The sequence below is a fragment of the Canis aureus genome, chromosome 18 (assembly GCF_053574225.1).
Source record: "Canis aureus isolate CA01 chromosome 18, VMU_Caureus_v.1.0, whole genome shotgun sequence".
NCBI classification, from domain to species: Eukaryota; Metazoa; Chordata; class Mammalia; order Carnivora; family Canidae; genus Canis; species Canis aureus.
In genome coordinates this window covers 9,514,293-9,536,010 of record NC_135628.1, presented here as the reverse complement: position 1 = coordinate 9,536,010, position 21,718 = coordinate 9,514,293, and the positions used below count along the sequence as shown (strand labels likewise).

The 21,718-nt window shown below is 45.9% G+C and overlaps 1 protein-coding gene across 8 annotated transcripts in view; it reads right to left on the bottom strand.

Moving 5' to 3' along the window:
• Positions 1-292: 292 nt before the first annotated feature.
• The window catches only part of DOCK4 (dedicator of cytokinesis 4), a 409,480-nt gene continuing 388,054 nt past the window's right edge, over positions 293-21,718 (bottom strand). For 2 of the 8 annotated variants that reach the window (XM_077856142.1, XM_077856144.1), the window contains 11 exons: positions 19,585-19,761; positions 18,350-18,433; positions 15,176-15,295; positions 14,724-14,845; positions 14,260-14,380; positions 12,930-13,011; positions 12,672-12,781; positions 10,930-11,002; positions 9,054-9,167; positions 5,963-6,024; positions 293-2,873 (listed from right to left, as the gene is read on the bottom strand). In XM_077856142.1, the coding sequence (XP_077712268.1) occupies positions 2,433-2,873; positions 5,963-6,024; positions 9,054-9,167; positions 10,930-11,002; positions 12,672-12,781; positions 12,930-13,011; positions 14,260-14,380; positions 14,724-14,845; positions 15,176-15,295; positions 18,350-18,433; positions 19,585-19,761 (1,506 nt within the window). In that variant the 3' untranslated portion in view covers positions 293-2,432. Of the gene's footprint in view, positions 2,877-5,962; positions 6,025-9,053; positions 9,168-9,321; positions 10,735-10,929; positions 11,003-12,671; positions 12,782-12,929; positions 13,012-14,259; positions 14,381-14,723; positions 14,846-15,175; positions 15,296-18,349; positions 18,434-19,584; positions 19,762-21,718 lie in introns of those variants that run through there. The other 6 variants (XM_077856141.1, XM_077856143.1, XM_077856145.1 and 3 more) reach the window with 5 other exon arrangements.

The following is a 21,718-nucleotide window of genomic DNA, read 5'->3' as shown; positions in this document are numbered from 1 at the left end:
CCAAGAGTTGGCACCCCCCATGCCTTGACTTTTGAAAATGGCTCTGGTTAGGTTAATTAACAGTCTCCCGCCCAGGTAAATCTTACTTCTCTACTGGTAGTGACCAATACCATTACTTTTTCAACTTTCTTTTTCTCTAAAGCATAAATAAGCTTTGTAGGCGGAAGAAGTACATCAACCAAGGCAAGACAACGACAAAACAGGATCTATCAACAAAGGTTATGACCAAGAGATACACACAGCTTTTGTTTTGGGCGAAGACACACTGATAACAGGAATAAAGACAGTTAAATTAAGATTAATCAGGTAATTTTATTAAATATTTACCATTCAGCAGCAACCAACATGAACATCTGAGCTAAGAGTCTTTTGAAATGTTCTGCTATATAGCTGCTTCAGAAATACACGCACGTGATAAATTGAACTGTTCATTGCCAAAAAACTTCTTTAAAAAATGGCTTCAAGAGCAGATAACACTGATTTATACAGTGCCCAAGCACTAGTCAACGATCTATTAAATTACAAAGGAAAAGGAAATCAAAGAAGCTTTGTTACCTTATGCATGTCAACTTATTTAAATGGAAGGCTTTACTGCTTAAAGCAACAGGAATATGGAGCTTCCTATGTATGTGTGTGTGTAGATAGTTTTAAGAATGTGATTACAAACACAAAGTGTTATCATCAAAAGCAAAAGCTAGTTCCAGAAATTTCTGACTGCAAAACTTGCAAGATACAAAGCTAAAATTCGTATGTTCCTTTTCTCCATTATGAATACTTTCACTAAACATAAATATTTTAACATATATTAATCTTTCTGACATTCAAAATTGTAAAGTCAATAATGGCAGAATTATTGTTAAAAGCACATATGTACAAATATTCTTTTCCATACATAAAGTATTTGGCATAATTATAACAATCATACTGCATCCACGACTGTTTGCTTTTATTTTTACTTTTTTTTTTTTTACACATAATGGTATCTCTTATTAAAATTAACCAGTTATGTACAAAAATACTTGAACATTTATTATAGAAAACCTCTATAACCAGCCTCAACAGCATATACCTGCTGAATGGTTTCATTAAGAGAATATAAAAAAGTGGTCACTGCCTTCCAGGTAAGCTATCAACAAAAACAAACACGGTTAAACTAAAATGAGCTTCCCAACAAAAGAGGGAAAATATTTAACAGTATGATTTAAAATACAGTCATATTTATCGTCAATTGAGTGTTATAAACAGTCAGTAAAAGAAAAAGACATAGATACAAAATCCATTACTACATACAAGGTGCTTTTTTCACACTCCTGCAACTGGGGCCTTAGCATCCCTACCCAGCTCTGAGACGCTGTGCAGCAATACCCAAGCCAGAGGGGTCTGCGGCCATCTCCCCCTTCAACAAGAAGTGGGATCCGCTACGAAGGCAAGCTCCGCTAGGAGCCTGGGGAGTTGTGAAGACTTTTCCACTCAGTGCAGGACTGAAAGTTAATGCCCTTGCCTTCTGAAAGTCCTTTTGCCATTTAATCATGCTAATCTATTTTCTCCAAGGTTTTTTTCTTCATTTACGCTATTGATTTAATACTGTCCTGTATCGATTCCTGAATTCTCGTTAATGGGACACATTAATTTGTGCCTATTTAACACGTGAACATCTGCTCTTCTTCAATGACAAAGGCTGCGGAGGAAACTATCAAGTACGGAAGCACAAGATTCAAGTAAACATTTATCCCGGGCTCCTCTGCTTAATCGAGCCGACTGCGACTCCGACAGTCAACTGTACCTCGAGAAGAACTACAGTAGATGCCCTGGTGTCGGGGCACTAAGGGACCCACCAAGCAATTCACAGAGCAGAGGCTTAAGAAAGCAGACAAGGGGTCGAATGTCAAAAGCAACCTCCAAGAATTAGTTTTTGTTTCAAGAACAAAATCACCTGCAGCCCTCTTCCTTGCAACCGCTTAAGTGCATGGCCTAGCGAAGGCCGCCTGAACTGGGAACTCGGGGTGGGCACCCACGGGCCCACGAGAAGCCTCCCATTAGCAGGGCCACCGCGTTAGGCTGTGCGCGGCCTTCCCTTTTGCAGGGGACCAAGTGCAAGGTCACAAGGGCACGACAACTGCACGCGCCCTGTGGTTCGGCGACAGCCTCCTGGTGTGGACGTGCAACTGGATTATAAAAAGAAATAAAAAGTGTGTGTGTGTGGGGTGGGGGGGGGGCGGGGGTGAACATAAAAAGATCCAAAAGAAGTCTTTAACGCTCTTTACCACTTTCAGAGGGGAGACACCTAAGGAAAGTCAGCCCCAGGCCACGGACCATCCGGCGTTTGAGATCAGTGACTTTTTTTTTTAATATTGTGCAACGTGTTAATAAGCAGGTTTTAATTCCGCCGGCTGAGGGAGCCAGGGGCGAGGGTCCGGGGCGCCCGCCGCGGCTCACAGCTGGGACACCTTGCGGGGCAGCGGCCGGGGCCGGGGGCCGGGCTCGGTCCTGCGCGGCCCGTTCTCGGGGGGCCCGGGCCGCGGCGCGGGCGGCTTGGGGGGCAGCGCGGGCGGCTCGACCGTGGCCGCCACCGCCACCGCCACCGGGATGGACAGGCTGTGCGGCAGCGGCCCGGGCCGCCGCAGGGTCCGCTCGTACACGCTGTAGGGCGGCGGCGTCCGGCTCTCCCGGCGGCCCGGCTCCTCCGCGCCCGGCCCCGCCGCCTGCGCCGGCCCCTCGGGCGCCTGGCTCTCGAAGCCCGAGGTCTCCGACGTGCTGCACCGGCTCAGGGAGGAGATGCCGCTGCTGTAGCTGCCCGACAGCACCGGGGAGTGGGAGGTCAGGCCCGGGGACTGGTACTCCACCGGGGAGGGCGTGAACCCCTGCCCGGAGCCCTGCTGCGGGGAAGGAGACGGGGTGGTGAGGGCGGGCGGGGTGGGAAGCGCCCCCCCCCAGCCCCCTCCTCGGCCCCGACGGCGCCAGAGCTCCAAGGACGCCTTGAGGGTGGCCCTCGCGCCCTCTCGCGCCCTCGGATGGGGTCCTCGGAGAAAGGAATGTGGGTGCAGAGGCCCTGCAGGTGCGCTGAGGCAGCGGCCGTCTGCAGGCCAAGGAGGGGCCCCCCCGCGCCAAACCAGGGGGCGGCCACCCTGACTTTGGCCCCCGTAGCCTCCGGGGCCTGGAGGAGATGCGGCTCTGCTGTTCGGGGGCCTGGCTAGGGCGGCCTGCTGCCAACAGCCACACTCGGGTGAGACCGCGGCATCCCCAGCACGAAGCACTTGCCGCGCATTGTCCACCTCCCTGCCCACTTTCCTCCTCCCCATCCTCCGGGCAGAAAGAGGCTAAAAGTAAGCAGATGGAGAACTCAGAGATATAGAATTAGTCCCATGACTCGAAAGACATGGAACTGGCCAACACCAGAGAGCGCTGGCAGTGCCATTCTCCCCTTTCTGGCTCAGCAAGGGTGGGGCGGTGCTGGAGCCTGGAGCAGGGCAGGGGGGCTGGGTGGCAGAGGCACCAGAGGCCTGCCTTCCAGGTCTCTCGCTCCCCAGACCCCCGAGCTGAAGCAGCTGCACACCGGCAGCTCTCAGGCTCTGCTCTGAAATAAGACTTGTTTCATCCAGAGTGGTTTCTCAAGACCTGACTCAGTTGCTTTTTTTTTTTTTTTTTTTTTTAAAGAGGAAGATTTCTCCTAAACCCCAGATTTTTGGCCTTGGATAAATAACTATTAGTTCTAGCAACAATGGCTCGCTTTCTCTTAATGGAGATAATCTTTTGAAACCGAGCGGGAGCTTTTCCTTGGTGACGGGGCATGAATTCTTCAGGATACCATAGTCTTCATGCGGGGTTCTACAAGCTTCCTTGGCTCATTTATGGTAGCTGTCCACTCCGCTGGCATCTGAATCTGCTACTTCCCTAACTGGTGTCCGATGGAAATGGGGGCCTAGGTGATGCTCTGTGAAAGGACGGTTCTACCGGGGAAATGTGTAGTACTCAAGTCCTCCTTGACTGCATTCAAAGGGTAGGAGCACGTTAAAGTCTTACAATAAAGAAAATGAAAGGACTTTGCAGCCCAGGGTTGTCTAAACGTATCTGACCACAGATCAGTTTTTTTGTTTATCACATCATGGTACGTGATAAACGTTAATCAAAAACTAATGTTCTAAGCCAACCGCACCTTGGTCTCTCTTTTTAAACAAAATGCTGGGAGACACAAAGTCATTTAGCAGGAGCTTAAAATTAAGTGTTGCCAATGACGAGATCCAAATTCAATGCTGGTCACTGTCGACAGTTAGACAGCAAGGTTAAAACAAGGCAGGTAAGCTCAGTCCCCCCCCCCCCCCCCCCCCCCAGGATGGACTCCATCATTTAATTGCTGAAAAAACTAAGTCAAGGCAACCAACTGCATTCTAGGCATAGCGAAACTCGTAACCTGGTAGCAGTGTGCCCTCTAATGTAATGCAGGAGTCACAACAGAAACACTCCATTCATTTTCTCTCCAAACCCCATTTGTAAAGCTATGGCCGTGAGCTACACCTGGCTAGGGAGACCAGCAGCAGCTCTGCGGAGAGAAAGTAGATGCTACCTTGCTAATAAACAGGACTGTTGGGTCACCACTTGAGTATTTTCATCCTTCAGTTCTTTTTTACAGAATCAATCTCTAAGACTTACCATCTTATCACTACTCTGCAAAATCAAGTTGGAAAATGCAGATGTTAATTGCATAGCAATACGTGGGAGCTCCTCGCGGGTAAGGCTAAATGTAAGATGTGGAAACATCATGATGCTTCCTCTCCCATCACATCAAAGTGATGGTCCGTGGCTTCCAGAGTGAAGGCAGTCACGTGCACTTTATGATTAACAGCTGCATTGCAGAATGACAAAAAAACCCAGCAAATAATTTGCTCTCTCCAGCAAATTTCTACATCAGAAATGTTGGCAATGCAAATGAAATCACACTTCTTTGCAATTTTCTCCATTTGGGGGCTTTTGTTTTCCAGATTCTCAGTTTCTATCAGCAACTATCCTTAGCAACACAGATGCACTGGATCACGACCTGCCCCTAAGTGTTTTTAGAAGCTAATTTGTCTTTTTCTTTCACATTAGCTAGAAATACCTCCCTAATAAAAAGGACACAGAGCATGTACATCCTCAGTCACTCAGATCCAAAATCATTCTTTTAACACTTCAACTTCATATTTGCCTCTGGTGCAGTAGCTCTGAACACCAATGTCTACTGGTATTGACAATCCTTGCAGCCAGTCTGATTCAATTTGGATAGAGACTAAATATTATTCTTTACCTTCATGAGGGATTTTGTATGTTTAGAGATGTTAAATAGCCTACATTTATATATCAATTTAAACATCTCACCTTTAAAGCTCTTCAGTTTGTTGCCTAGAAATTTTTTATTCATTTTACTATCTTGTTTTTCACTGTCAAGTATATAACTCTAATGTAAATGAAAACCTTGGTATGAAATATTAAAGGAGAACAAGTTGGTTTTGACTTTGCCACAATGGGTGAGGCTGACAGAAGCAAAAAGAAACAGGAGACCATTTACTAGGCTTGATTAGTTTTTCAATTCTTTTCTTTCACTCCTTTCTTTCTTTTCTACCTTCCTACCTTCCTTCCTTTTTTTTCTTTTATGTCCCTGAAGCCAGTAAGACCAGACTGAAACATCCTAAGAAATACAGTGTATTTCCTTGTAAATACTTGTTTCCTAATTTAGTGTATACACAGACTCTAGCCTGTATATTCTCGTTGCCACCATTTGGGGAATGAGGCTAATAACCTGAACACAAATGACTCCATTTGTGGAGGCGGCCTCCTGAAAGGAAAGCCTAGTGTCTTCTTACCAATCTTCCTCCGTCCCTTGCCTAGTTTGTGCCTATGAAAGCAGCTCAGTGGTGTGCCAGGGATGAGTCTTAAGGAAAGAAGGAAGGTGGGGCCAGTGTCTGGCCTGAGTCTAAATATGAGACTATACCTTCAACGGAGACCTCCCAGCAGGTGAGGGGGACACGGACGTCGTATGTCTTGCTGGTGAAGCTGTGAACAGAGAGAGAGAAGTCCTTTCAATTGAGAAAACCCAGGAGGTTGATTCTCTGCAAATGCCCTTGTGTACAAACCCATACAGATGGTCCAGTGCCTAAAGCCCTCCTAGGCAAGGAGAGGTAGGGGAGAAACTAAATGACGCCCATCCAAAGCAGATTCCTCACTAAGAATGGCAGCTCCAAGACATGGGCCAATTAGCGAAAAGTCACCAGCACATACATGATGCTATAAGCAGTGACAGGGGCTCCAACTGGGCCAATGTTCCATTTCCCAGAAGTCCCGGTGCTTTTCCACTGCCTGGCCCATTTCGAAAGGTGCTTTCATGTGTGAGGTGCCAGGGAGCAGTCTTTGGAAAAGAGCTGCTGACTGGTCTGAGCAGTAATGGGGAAACCCACGCCACTGAGGCAGACTAGCAGGGGTCTGTGAGAATAAATCTACACCCGCCTCCCCTTTCACAACCTAATCCTCCTGGAATAAAAAACCCTTGGCCAGGCCCAAACAAGAAGCAAGAAGTTTTCCATTTCTCCCCTGCAAGCTTATACTCAGGTCTTCCCTCTGTCCTGGCCGTGGGGTTGCGGTGGCGGTGGCGGTGGCGGTGGTGGTGGCAGCAGCAGCACTCAGTGGATTTCATCATCATGGCAAAGAAATGCTCTCTTTCTGTTTTTCCCTCTAGGTTTTCAAGCCCTGCACCTGGGATGCAGCAGGCGACGGCCCTGCTCTACGTGCTGGTAGGTCAGGCCCTGCCCCCTGAAACACAAGCACGTGTGTGGAAAGCTGCCGCGACACAGTCCACGCAGCCCGTGTGAGCCCCATTTCCCAATTCCACCTGCACAGGTTTCACTGAGTTCAGGCTTTGCTGCTCTGGCATGAGCTGCCATGCTCCCTGCTGCCCAAGTGAGGTTTGCGACTCTTAGGAAAACTAGAGCGAAGCTGAAGGAAATACAGACAGACAGACCTCCCAACAGTGACCACGAATGACGACATGAGGACAGACCAGGAGAGCAATCAGTGCAGAAGGGAGGGCAGCCCTGCAGGGTTAAACTGGGAGCTGTAGGGTCACCTGCGTGCTCCCGGCGCTAGAGCCCAGGGAGAGGGGCCCTTGACTGCCCCGGTGGGGGGGGGGATATGCAGCCTCTGCCTTGCGCCCGAGGGCATGCCATCAGCACATGCCACGCTCAGACACCAGGGTCAGCTCTAGCCTGCCAGTTGGGGGTGTTGCTTACAGAAGAAAATCCCGTATGGGTGGAGAAACAGATCCTGACTGGGAACCGCAGTCCTGCCACGGCTATGTGTGGCGAAGTCAAGGTCCTCCTCCTCCTGACTCTGGCATTCCGTGACCCCACCGCGGTGGGCCCTTGTAGCCACAGCATGTCCACAGTGATGTTTCTCTAGAAAGGCATTCTCCCCCAGACACCTAAAATGGTCCCATCATTATTCTGGCCTCTAAGTCTGAATGGGCCTAGGATCTTAACTACCATCAATAACACTGTTCCTCTGAAGATGCTTTTTGAGTTTCCAACATTAGTGATACGACCAGTTTAAACTGCAGACTCCTTGAACATATGTACAGCGTGAATAGATACAAATTACTTGGTTGATGAATCTTATTAACCATCTCGGGTGATGAATCTTATTCACCATCTTGGGTCACGGTGGCATTCTAGTGTGGATTATCGAGTAAGCCTAGTTATTTCTTCTGTTGAAAAACCTCATGTACTCTTCAAAACCTACTGGTGACTTTTAGCTTTGGCAAGTACCGAACACACTGGATAGCACATGGTTTGTTTTAAAAAGACAGAGAAAGTCAGTAAAAAAAGAAAAAGATGAGATGCTAAAATATAGTGAATGAAGTATGAACGATCAACCCAGGAACATCTGTGAAGGACATGTCATATTTCCTCTTGCTTTAGGCCAGTTCTATTTGTAAAGCTTCAAAACTACTCTAGATGTGTGCAAATGTTGAAAAGACTCTCCTTATCACCAGGATAGGCAGAGTCAGCAGAGTCGGTTAAAGACTGTACCATGTCAAGGTTACCAAGGTCACCAAGCAAATGGCTTATTCGGTTGGAAAGCCCTGTTATTGCTATAAGCTCATCAAGAAAGTTTCTTCAGAATTTTCACTGGTTCCCAAAATCTAGAAAGGTTTGGTAAAATACCGATTCTACGGCCTTACCCCAGAAATGGTGAACTTCTGATTCAGTAGGTCTGACATTAGGCCTAAAAATTTGCTTCTTAAACCACCAACTGACGGAATGAAGTACCCTGAATCAACCCCTTGAGAAATCTCACCTTTTTTTCTTTTTTTAAAAAGATTTATTTAGTTTAGAAAGAGAGAGAGCGAGCATGCAAGTGAGTGCGTGAGCAAGGGGTGGGGGAGGAGCACAGGGAGAGGGAAAGAATCTCAAGCCGACTCCATGCTGAGCCCTATGTGATGGGGGGCTCGATCCCACGACCCTGAGATCATGATCTGAGCTGAAATGAAGAGTCAGACGCTTAACTGAGCCACCCAGGCACCCTGCGAAATTTCACTCACTCTTGAATACAGACCCCTCTATGCAAGGGACATCAATGGATGGGAGGTTGGATGCTCCCCACAAGCCTGTCAGAGTTAGAGTTAGTCAGTTCCTATGTTGGGGCAGTGTGAAACCCTGGCATCAGTCCTGAGTACGAGTGAAGTGGCTGAGTTAGCAGAAGTTGATAAGAATGAGGCAGTTCAAGCAAAGGATCCAGAAAAATGCTAATGGCTTGGTGAGGTTAGGGGACCTCCTCAAATTCTGAGGATGAGGCCTAGCAGCAGAACATTCTACAAAATCGGTCTATGGGGTTTGTAAGGAATGGAGCACGGTGTGACTTAGTGTAGTTAGAAGTTCAGGGAAGAGGGAAAACATTGTAAGTGGATTGGGAGACTAAGGTTTTTACCTCAGAACCAAATGCCTACCTTTCTCTGAGGAATTCATGACAAGCTGGAGTAGTCATAAAAGTTATTTTATAAAAGTGATTGTTCAAATGCTTCAAATACCCACCAGTTTGTGTGGGTCTTGGAGGGACAGGGGGAGAGAGAATTTTCCCACTATCCGACATGTTCTTGGCTTCTTTCCCACTGTCCAGGCTCCAGCTGCTAGGGGTGGGATTCACAGCTGGAAGGGAATAACACAGCTAAAAACACACGGTCCACTTTGCCTTTTGAACACCTGAGATCTTAGAAGAAAGTCAAAATTATCCAGAATGAAAAAAAAAAAACCCAACTGGATTAAAAAAAAAAAAGCAAAAACAAAAACAACCCAGGAAACCTCCTAAATACTAAATCTTTATTTAATTTTCTACCTCACAGTTATAATTGACATTTAATTGGACGATGTCATGTCTGTTTATTTCCCCTCGAGCAGTCAAACAGAACTACCTCTCTTGACACCAGTTCGCGGGATCTTGTTGAGAATCACAAATGCTGGATAACAGATGGAGGATGGAGTCAATAAAGTATTTTAAAACTTGGTTTTTAGTGGAAACTCCTGGACAACTGGTGCCCAACAAGGGGGAAGGCAGTAATAGGCTAATATTTCAACTACCTGGCAGGATTACCCCGCCACACTACCCTGTTGACGAACTCTTTGGGAAAAGGACCCTCGTTCCTGAAATCAATGGATTACACTGATGTATGTCCTAAGAAAAATGATTTGGGATAGTGACAGTATCATTCCTTTTTTTGTAATTTGTCTGTTCCACGCTTCAGTAAGATGCAGAAATATGGAACAACCCTGTTAGGAGCAAGGGCAAGACACACCAGATTATAAATAGCTGCTAGGAAATCAAGTTTACAGAAAAGCAAGTCTTAAGATTTCCAGTGGCTTGCTCCCTGTACAGACACTGCCATCTGATGGACACGGCTAGGATTTCAGCATTTTACTCTAAATTACCACATCGATTTAATGGATAGTGGAATCACCGGTCTTAAAATAATTTTTCTCAGTCGTTTTAAATCGCCTTTGCGGTTTTCGTAGGTAGAAGGGCTGAGAAAAATACCAAGTTCTCCAGGCAAAGATTCATATTTGACTTGTCAACGTGAAAGCAAGATTTGTGTCTTAAAGTCATTTTGGCCACCGTCTCACTAACTTCAGTCTCCCAAGGAAAAGTTTTAATGTTAATCTCTCTGTGGACTCAAATGACAATACAGTTTAGCTCTTAACGAGGGCAATTAAAGTGCACTTTACGGGAACGTTTCATTAGTCACTCGATTCGTTGGCTTCCGAGACTGGCTGGGCTTTTTGAGGCCTGACCCTGAGGGAGGCGAATGGGGGACCCGCCGCGAGCCCCCACCTGCACCGTGGAGCAAGTCGCGCGGAGTCCGCTCTCCATCTTCTGCTGTGTTGCACACACTGCTGCTAATTGGCTATTAAGGGCTTTGCACGTGTTTGTCATGTTTTGTGCGACCTTGAGGCAGGGCACACTCCATTATGCACTGGATTGCGATTCTTAAATAGTCTCTGAGTCACCACAAACAACAGATGAACCAGCAGAATGAGCTTCGTAAGGGAAACAAAGGGTGGGACCAGAGACTCGAGCTGGGCAGGTGCTATTTTCATGTGCTGAACAAGGAGCCTCACTGGCAGCTTTGCTGCGGGGACCACAGGGATCGCCTTGGTGACCCGACACCAAAAGCCAGCTCGCAGAGGAGTTCCTAATTTGCCTAGATTCTGCTGTTACACCCTACAAGAAAACAGTTTGGAAAGACTGTATCACGAGTGACCGCCTTTCACGAATCCCCAAAAGGGCAAATGAGTCCCGATCATTACAGACTGGAGATCTGCCTTCCACACAGACACACGGTAGACTGGAGAGAATGAAGACACAACGAAGCCGCACACCTCTCGGGACCGATGGAGGGGCTGGCTTTATACCCACCTTTCTCAGGTGCAGAGAGATTTGGGTCGCTGCGTGGCAAGGCTCCTTCTGCAATATGATTAAACAGCAGCCTCTGGAAAGTACAAGAGTCTATTTTCATGATGCAACATGCTGTCACAGTGAGACCTTCTAGAGAATGAGATGACTGTCTCATTACTGAAACTTTTTGTTCAAAATAATTTTTATGTGGCACATGATGAGCCTAGGAACCAAGAATTCAATCATATTTAAGGGAAAAACGGGGGAGAAGAGTCTCAAGTTTAAGAAGCTTGTATTAGACTTTAGGTGTAAATGGTAAATAAGTTTTCATAATAAGATGGACGGAAAACTGGTGAGTAGCAGTTAAGCTATGGTGCTCTTTATAAACAGGAATGCGAGACTGGCCACAGGAAACGTAAATAAAAATTGAGAAATAGTAGCTCAAGAAATCTCTAGTGGATGGGCACGTTTTCGATCCTAGGTTAAAAACATGAAATGGATAATATTCTACAATTTTTAACCCACGAAAATGCCGATTTTACGTGCTTCTCCCTGACACATTAGAGGGAAAAGTGCAAGTCCTTAAAAGTAGAGGCACCATAGCAATGTGTATTACTGAGGTTTTGGCAACTACACACTGCTTCACATTTTACCAAAAGCGGACAAGGCGGAGGCTAATCAAGGAAGGTTTTCAGGGTCCCCCGCGCTGGCACCGCGCTCCTGGAGCAGACGGGAACAAAGGGTGAGATTCGCTTGCAACAGCAAGTGACAAAGGGAAGGAAAACTGGTGAGCTGGTTCGGCCAAACGCACTCAGAGAGAGTTTCTGCGAGACATCAGTGCTGTGCAGAGGAGGTATCCTGGGGCTTTCGGGAAGATTACACAATCAGCAAAGATAAACCAATCAAGCCACATCCCACTCGCTCTCATCCACTTCCAGATGCAGCTACCGACTTCTGCCAGGATGGTGTAGAAAAACAGAACAATTAGCCGGAACATACATAAGTATTGTTGTCCGCTCCTAAGTCATTCCCAGATCATCGGTAAACCTCAGGGCTACCCAAGAATCTTCGCCTCTGAGACCCCCCCTTCAGAGCCCTCGAAGTGCGCAGGGGGGCAAAGCCCTGTCCTCACCTGGCATGAGAGAGGCCACGTCAAAATCAAGTGGGAGCAGGAACTGAGGGCCACGCTCCTTTGCTCTTGGGGGGGGGGGGTGCAGGGAAAGCCCAAGCACCCAACCGCTCTTCCCTCGGCGCATTGAAGAACGGCAGGGGTGACCAGGATTGTCCTTGCTCTCCTGGGTACCCCAGAAAGGAACCAACTGAGGCTCTCTCGGACTAGGGGGACGCCAAGAGGAGAGGCTGCTGGACAAGTCCTGTTTCTGCTCAAGGGTCTTTTGCTAACATCGAGAGTCGCTCGAAATTTTTGCTACACACGCATGCAAACACACCCAGACACTCCAACGCATCCACCTAATTACCCCTTGTGATGGTTACATCAGGTCAAGGAGGGCAAAATCACTTCCCATTTTCCGCTCAGCTTTACTGCTCAGGCAACCACCCGTGTATCTGTATCGGAAACATGACTCCAACAGAAATTGCGAACAACAGGCATGGGACAGAGAGGTTGGCTCTTCACTCAGCTTGCCTTGTCGTCTAACAGCCCATCTGGTTGCCTCTGGCAGGCACAGGGCTTCTCTGCAGAGGTATGTAAGCCATTCCAGACACTGGCTTGTTTCCTAGTATCTCCATCCCATAAGGACTACCTGAGAAGGTTCCACAGGTGTTGGATAGATGGCACTGCATGGCCTCTCTCGCGGGGACAGGCAAGAGTTTTCTCTGGAATGTTTGTGTTTGTCAGACAACAAAGGGGAAGCTGAGAAGAGAAGGAAAGGAAGGGTCATCAGGGGGTGGTGCTGGACCTGCCTGGAGGGCTTGTGTGCTGTGGCAGCTGGCCAGGGATGAGGAACCTGAAGCCACAGCTCCGGGGGCGCCCCGGCTCAACCCCACAGCCCGGCACTGACCTCTGGCACTCGATGGGGCGGAGCTTGTCACGTTAGGCGAAGCGGAGTGAGTCGAACTCAAGCTTGAGGTAGATGGACTTGGCTGCAAATACACGGGAGCTGTTATCACCCACTGCTTAGAGGCCCCAGACAACACTGACATATTGAGAACAGCATCGCTGCTCTTTTCTTTCAAAGAGGCCAAAAAACCCAAACAGAACAGAACGAAACAAAAACGAAAAGAAAAAGGCCACTTAGAAATCTAGAAAAATCTCAGGGACCCCTGGGTGGCTCAGCGGTTGAGCATCTGCCTTCGACCCAGGGCATGGTCCCGGGGTCCCGGAATTGAGTCCCACATCGGGCTCCCTGCATGGAGCCTGCTTCTCCCTCTGTCTCTGCCTCTCTCTCTCTGTGTCTCTCATGAATAAATAAATAAATAAAATCTTAAAAAAAACAAACAAACAAACCTCAGACTGATAAGACTGTCTGGATTAATCAAGGACCCGAGATTTAAAAAACAAACAAAATACTCTGGGGGAAAAAAAATACTCTGAGATTTTTGACTCCTGCCAAAGGATCGCACTCGCGTTAGTTTTGTGGACGTCCTGGGACTTAGGCCCGGGGAGCAGTGCCCTCCCTGACTAAAGTACACTCTGGAGGCCCCCACCTAGGGCCCCGAAACAGCCGATGCTTCTCAAAGGTGGAACACACACCTGCTCGTTTTCTCCAAAAATGTGCTCAAGGCATGAGTTTGGCAACATGTATTATGCCCCCTTTTCTAAGGGTAGTGGTGAGGGAAGTTTCAGCTTATTCTCAATAAATTATTATAAATGCTGTAGCAGTGGTGTCTAAGTACAATTTTATGTTGCAGGAATTACATGGACTCCTGTCCTTAAAAACTACTTTTTTCCCCCTTCAATCAAAATCTTTTGATCAGGGAAAATTTCTGACTCGTAAGTAGGTAGAGGAATCTTAGAACGACCTCTCCACCTCGTACCGTGAAGCAAAAAGGCCACTTAGCAATGCTACGAGGCGGCTAGTGGGTGGTGACAGGCTCCACGCGTCCTGAACCCAAGGAGCCAGTCCCAGGTGGGTTTCACAGCTAACCCTGCACGGCTGGCCCGGGCTTTTCCCACTCTCGCTCCTTGGAGTGGATGGGGCGGTTTGGGGAGACACGTCTCTGGAGACTCTGCGGGGACCCAGAAGGCCGTGAGAGCATTTAAAGGTGAGTCCTTAACTTAGCTCTTGCCCGCAGATCTGCCCGATAGGACGGCAGAGTGAACAGAAACTCTCAGGATGGAGACAGAAAAGGAATACACACGAGCAGACGATTAAGAAGCCAGTCAAGTACCTGCATGTTAAAGACTTCATCAGAGCTTTCTGATTGCCCTGTAATATTGCTTACTTCAGCAGACGCTTGTGAGGACAGTGAGGAAGAGGAGTATCGGTTCACAGCTGGGTAACTTAATGGGCTGTTTTGGGGGGGAAAAGGAAAGGTCATTCACTCAGTCTCTGAATTGCACTCTATCCCATGCTGGTGCGGTAGAGAACCGAAGGGGGAGAATACACACACACACACACACACACATCCCCTTTTGTTGTCTCCCGTTTGCCTCAACATAATCCAGAGTTGGAGTCTGTTTGTTTCTCAGCTGTTCTGTTTTACCAGTGGCAGATGTCTGCAGCTGCCTCGCGGGTTAATTATTTCATTAAGAAATCGCGTGTTTGACAAATTGTGCCATAAAGAATGAGAGAATCAGCTGAGATCATCTTGTGGGGCTGCCAAATTGTCAGATAATTCAGAATATGACTTACCTGCGTCTAGGAATTACCCTGGGGCCATCTGGGCTCAGAGAAGCAGGTGCAGAGTTTCTACACACGCGGGGGCTTCCATTGGGAAAGTGGACTGGGCTGGCTTGTATGCAGGCGGAGAACTCCTGGAGAGGGAGGAAAGGAAATGTTCTGTGGGCAAAACAAGTCGTGAGGTGTTTGAGCCTACTGCTGTGGTCTTTACGTCGGGTTACAAAGGTGAGTTTCGGCATCCGTAAGTTTTCTCACCCTTTTCTGTTTTCATAAAAGTTGAAGGGGGCAGATAGAAGATGACGCAACTTCCATACTGGAGGACTCCCTGGTGGAATGGTGCAGTTTGGTAGGAAAACCAAAAGATGTCACTATTGGATGCTTCGTGGTCCCCCTAACAAAGAGCAACCAGCAGCGGGCAGTGGGCAGCGGGCAGACTGCCTCCTATGGACGCTTGGTGGACGTACCTGTATCCCTAAACTTGACTTCATCACAAAGAACTGGTCGACCAGCTTTTTGTGGAGGGGTCTCATATCTTGAGGCACAAACTTCTCGTGCACGGCCAGACCAAACTCCAAAATCTGTGCCTGGATAATAAGACAAGGAAAAAAAAAAAAAACCCGCATCAGTGAGTAACTCCAAGTGCCTGCAAGGGGGTCAAGCAGTGTACCACGCGTTTGGCACGTGTCCTCGCTAATCCTCTCAATCCCACAAGTAAGGAGTGGTCCTTCATTTACAGATGAGGACACAGAGGGTCAGAAAGATCCCGCAGGTACTAAAAGACGAATGGGGATTCCAACTAAGGTCTGATTTTCCTTCTGCCCTAAGCTTCCTTCCCATGTATTTTAGATCTGTGATAACAACCCGTGTAAGCAGTTACGTGGCGTTGGTCCCCTTCTGCACTTTCCAGGATTGGGCAGGAGCTGCTCTCTGTTAGTGGGTCAGGTGCTTCTCCCCAAGGGATCTCTTTTCTGGATGGCACCTCCTTTTCCATGATACTCTCTTTCTCTTCCATCAGATTCTGCTCTGCCCATCTATCCTCCCCTGGGTTTCTAAAATTTGTTGAAGAGGACATGGAGGTAAGATAGGAACAGGAGGGATGCCTAGGTGGCTCAGTGATTTAAATAATTTTTTTTTAAAGATTTATTTATTTATTCAAAGAGAGAGAGAGAGAAAGGCAGAGACACAGGCAGAGGGAGAAGCAGGCTCCATGCAGGGAGCCCAACGCGGGACTCGATCCCGGGTCTCCAGGATCACAACCCAGGCTGCAGGAGGTGCCAAACCACTGCACCACTGGGGCTACCCTGGCTCAGTGATTTAGCACCTCCCTTCGGCCCAGGGCGTGGTCCTGGAGACCCAGGATCGAGTCCCACGTTGAGTTCCCTGCATGGAGCCTGCTTCTCCCTCTGCCTGTGTCTCTGCCTCTCTCTCTGTGTCTCTCATGAATAGATAAATAAATTTTTAAAAATCTTAAAGATAGGAACAGGAATTCTGTAATAGTTGCCATGCTTTTTTGCTTTTTGTTTTTGTTAAAAACTATTATTCTGATTCACTATTACAATGCAATAAGGAGAAGCTCCCTTCTTTAAAAAAAAAAAAAAAAAAGAGCGAGAAAAGGTTTCCTGCATTGAGGATCCAAATGAGATGAACACAAACATTCAAGTTTCTTTTGTTCTTCAACTACTAATAGTGCTTAATTCCTTTGAGTATTAGCTGTCTTTTACATTTTAAAAAATGCCCCATGCTAAAGTGGTTAAAAGAACGAATTTCATGAACTGTGAGGAAAGCCCATCACACCATCACCACAGTGGTTTTTCTCTTTACATTTTATGAAGATTCAAGATTGAAAGCTCAAGTCAAACAGGACTGAGCCTGGTGGGTTAGAGCGTCCGGCACCCTCTGTACAGGGATGGGAGGGGCAGAAGCAGGACTGGACTGAAAAGAAGCCAAGACACAGAGAAGTCACACCGGGGAGCCCTGGGCCTCAGCTTTGTATGTGTATTTTGGATGTGGGCCATCCAAGACCAGGTGGTCTTGGGCCGGGGAGCATTCTGCAGCTGAGGCAATAGCTAAAGGACCTGAGAGCCCAAGGTGTATGTCGACGGCCACCACTCCCATCAGCTGGGACAACAAATCCTTTCTGGAAGAGCCACTGGGGCAGTACAACTCTGAGTCTCCTAGAAGTTTACCTGAACCAGCTCACAGAGGTCCACAGGAGGATGGTGCGCTTGCTAGCCTGATCCCCAGTCCCCTACTACCACAGCCTCACAAAAATGGCACGGCCGGCCCAAGGCCACACGGCAGACGCTTGACTGCTTGTCCTATGACAGAGATCTAAAGGTTCCTTGTGTCACAGCTCTTGCCACAAGACCCTGTGAACATAACCAGGCAAGATATGGAGGAAACAAAGGTTTCCAATTTTATTTTTCTTGAGAGCCTCCTTGGCCCTTTTGATTTTAATTCTGGGGAAAGAATTCAGTCAGACACCAAGTCAGAGTCCTAGTGAGGCAAACCACTCGCTAGAGACTGTGCGCGGGTTAAATATATGTGATTTTGAATATCAACAAAGGCCACAATCATTCCATAGAACTGAATAACCTAAGTTGCTCACTTCTAGTATCTATATCGCCCCCAGGGCCACATCGAGAACTTAACTTATTCTCTATTTCCTTGCAGGTCAACTTAAAGTAACTCTTTTCTCTTTTCCAGAAGCTGCATAACTGACCCTCTTCCAGCCATGGTCCCTGTCCATGGCCACTTCTTTCTCCCAAGTATTAAGTTCTGTGGGTTAAGCCTGCAGAGCATAAAATATGGATGAAAATCAGATGCAGCCTCATCACTTTCTAACCCCAAAGGGCATGCCTTATTTGTTGATTAATTTGGTATTATCAAGTAGAAAGAGATGCCTTGGTTATATTTTATGATATGTATTCTATTTTTTATGGATCTAAAATGTCTTTATTTCCTATTGAACCCCAGCCTCTTAACCTCACGTCTCCTCCTTCAGAGGTTTTCAAACCTTTTTCAGGCCAGGAGCTATCTGCAGGAACACAGCAGGCAAGAGATTACTCTAGTTCTTTGTACTTGCTGGAACTAAATAAATAAACCATGCTTCTCTGGAGAAGAAAATGATGAGCTTGTATCCAGTTTTGTCCATATCATATTATCTATAGGCTTTAGTCTTTGTTTTAAAGCAAAGTCTATTGATTGCCCCCTCACTGGAACATTTAAGTAAGAATCTCATTCCTTCACTTGTTCATTCATCTATTCATTTATTTTGAGCTGGCTTGATTCGAGCCCAAAATTTTGAGGGAAAAGTTGGCATCAAGCCTACAGCAAGTCTTTAGGGAGAGAAACTTCAAGCATTGTTCCAAGAGACTACATGACGCGGTCTGTTGTAAGGGGCTTAGTTTACTCATAGTTTACTCATTGTTTACTCACAGTTTACTTATTGCTGATTCAAAGTGGAAAGTAAAAATAAAAATTAGCAAGCTGGAATACATTACAGATGAATCCCTAACCCCTGACTGATGGCTTCTCTTAGAACACAGACGTAGAAAAGCCAAGTAGATGGTCTCTGGGTAATCATGCATAGCTAGGCAGGAAAGAGAGAAGGTGATTGGCTTCTGCCCCCACCTTACCTGCTCAAGCATCAGCTCTCTTAACCGTGCAATTTTCTCTCCATCTTCAGGGTGACTTAAGATATATTCTTTGACAAAAAATGCCTAGAGAGAGAAAGGATAGTCAGTTTACTTCAGGGGAGTTAAAAAGAAAGTATGAGCCACAAACCTGCTCCTAAAGACCCAGCATCTTTAAAGAAGCACCAGTGTAAACCACATTTGTGGTGGCAGAAGGAATTACTCCTACTATGGACAGCTGGTCAGAAAGGGCCTATAAGGAAAGGATTGTTTTTTTTTTTTTTTTTTTAAAATTTTTTTATTTATTTATGATAGGCACACAGTGAGAGAGAGAGAGGCAGAGACACAGGCAGAGGGAGAAGCAGGCTCCATGCACCGGGAGCCCGATGTGGGATTCGATCCCGGGTCTCCAGGATCGCGCCCTGGGCCAAAGGCAGGCGCCAAACCGCTGCGCCACCCAGGGATCCCCCAGGAAAGGATTGTTTAAGGGAGAGCAGAAATTATGTAAATAAGTGTCTTTGATATAGCAAGCAAGTAGCAAATCCAAATCAATAAGCTTTATATCATAAAATAAAGTGCTTGAAGAGTCAGTATGACTAAAATGGTGGCCTCACCTTCCAAGCTGTTGTGCTTTTCTGTTTAAAACCACAAGGGCAGATGAAAAGTCCACTTAAAGAATCTTCTAAACAAGATCAGATTTTTCTATGCCCAGAAACCTCTTTGGTCAGGGAACTGGTTTTAGGTAGACATTTATTTAACATTCTTGATAACCTTTATTCATCCAAGAACACACACACACACACACACACACACACACACTTTTGTCTTCAAAATATCACATATAGGAAAATGGAGTAAGTGTGCATCGCAAATGACTTGTTTGCTCTACTTAACAAAGAACTCTGTATCAGTGGGAGCCCTATATTAGCATGTGGCAATTTGTACACATTTTGAAAAAAGACTTCTGAACCCCTAAGAAATCACACTTAAAAACTTTAAGATTTTATTTATTAGAGAGAGAGAAAGAGAAAGAGAGAGAGATAAGCAAAAGAGAGCACAAGCAGGGGGAAGAGGCAGTGGGAGAGGGAGAAGCAGGCTCCCCGCTGAACAGGGAGCCCCACAGAGGGCTTGATTCCAGGACCCTGGGATCATGACCTGAGCAGAAGGCAGACACAACTCACTGGGCCACCCAGCTGCCCCCATTTAAAAACTTTCAAACAACAACACTGAATCCTCACCTCTTGATACCTGGAAACCCCGCCATTCACCGCAGCATCTATAACTCCATTCAGGCACATGGTCAAGGGATTGATATTCTGCATCTGTCTTGTCTGACACTGACTAATCAGAGTCTTCAGCTGCTGATTTTTATTTTCCAATACTTCAATTGCATTCTCCAGAGGACTCATTTCTACCTGAGAAGCAAATGAGAATAAACCACATTTTGGATTTTGTGACATTCAAGAAGAAAATAGATTGTCCATGTTCTGAATGATCTGTGCTCCCCCCTGGCCCCCATCAATATCTCTACCGGGGGGCCATACAGTAGAATAGACAAGGATGTGGAAGACAAATGAACTGTGCATTCAGAGTTCTGGAAAGTGAAGGTGATTATACTGACCGGTTGAAATGAGGTTTGGGTAATCAGCAATCATCAATTATATATTAGTACTGCAACAAGCCATGTAATCCTTAAAAGAAAACTCGATCTCATGTCTATTTAAACTCTTTTTTTTTTTTCTTATGAAGGGTTAAGTATTCAGGGGCCCTGCATGTTATTATCACCTTTTCAGTTGCTTACTTAATGAAGAGCACCACAGGAGATACAAAGATGCATTTACAAATCCTCTGATGTCAAGGAGCTTTCAGCCCAGTTGGGAAGATGGGACATATGCCCATATGGACCCCATATGCATATATATCAGCACCATAAGGTGGCACAGGATGGTACTCAGTTGGGAGTTACAGAAAATAAGATAATCATATATGCTGCAGGATCTATTTGTTGAAGGAGAGCCAAACAGAATTATAATGAGTTAAAAATTCTAGGTTATATGGGCGACCTGACTGTGAAAATGATGAAAGTGTTCTTCAGATGTTAAACATTGTGGCCATTATTGTCATTGACATTCTTTTTGAAGTGAAGGTCTGCCAAGCTCTTAGCCGTAAAATAATTCAAGCTTACAATAAGCACATTTAAATATTGGTTTTTTCAGTTAAGGAAACAAATTAGATTTTTAAAGGTCACTTACATCATCTTAAAACAACACTGAAAAGTACTAGAATAATTTGACTATGTCAAAATTAAGATTATACATTCTTCAAGAGACACTATAAAGAGAAGGAAAGATAAGCCAGAAAGGAGAAGATATTAATAACATATAATGCCATCAAAGAGCCTCTGTCCAGAATATATAAAGAACTCTTACAAACCAATAAGAAAAAAGCAAGTGACCCAATAAAAATTGGGCTAAAGACTTCTATAGGCACTTTACAAAGGAAGAAATCCAAATGGCCAATAAATATATGAGACGGTATTGAACCTCACTTGATCAACAATGTGAAAAACAATACCACAGTAATACACTACTAAGCACCCACCAAATGGCAAAAATAAATAGGACAAGAGCAAACAAGGATGAGAAAGTACATGCTAGACTCTCTCGATTTCGGCTGTTGGAAGTTCAAATTGTTTCAATCACTTTGTAAAACAATCTGGCATTATCCACTAAAGTTAAAGAGCTCTTTATTATACATTACGGTCCTACATGCAGTTCTCTGCAGGCATATATCTGAGAAAAAAGCGGAGTAGGAGATGTGTGTACATGTATGTGAAGAAACATACAAAAATGGTCATAAGTGTCTCAAAAATCTCTATGTTCACTGATAAGAGAATGCATAAACATACCGTGGTATGTTCACACCATGGGATAGGACACAGCAATGCAAAGGTCAGTCACAGGTAATACCATGGACTAACGTTACAAATAGTACTGAGTAACAGAACCAAATTATAATAGAATATACACACTATGACACTGTTAGATACAGTTCAAAATCAGGCAAAAGGAAACTGACTTGTTTTGGGGAAACAAACTTAGATGATCAACCAAGCAAGGGAATGGATACCACTTAAGTGAGGATAGCAGTGACCTGTAAGGGAAAGGAAAGGGAGCGAGTTGCAACTGGAAAGAGTACATGGGAAGCTTCTGGGGTGCTCCTGGCAATGTTCTGTTTCTTGACTGAGTGCTGGTTAGTGGGTATTTATGACACTATTTATGACAATAAACCTTTGTCTTATAATCACAAAAGCTAAACTATAAAGGAAAAGTCTGAGGACTCTGATGGATGGAAAGTTAAAAAGTAAGATGT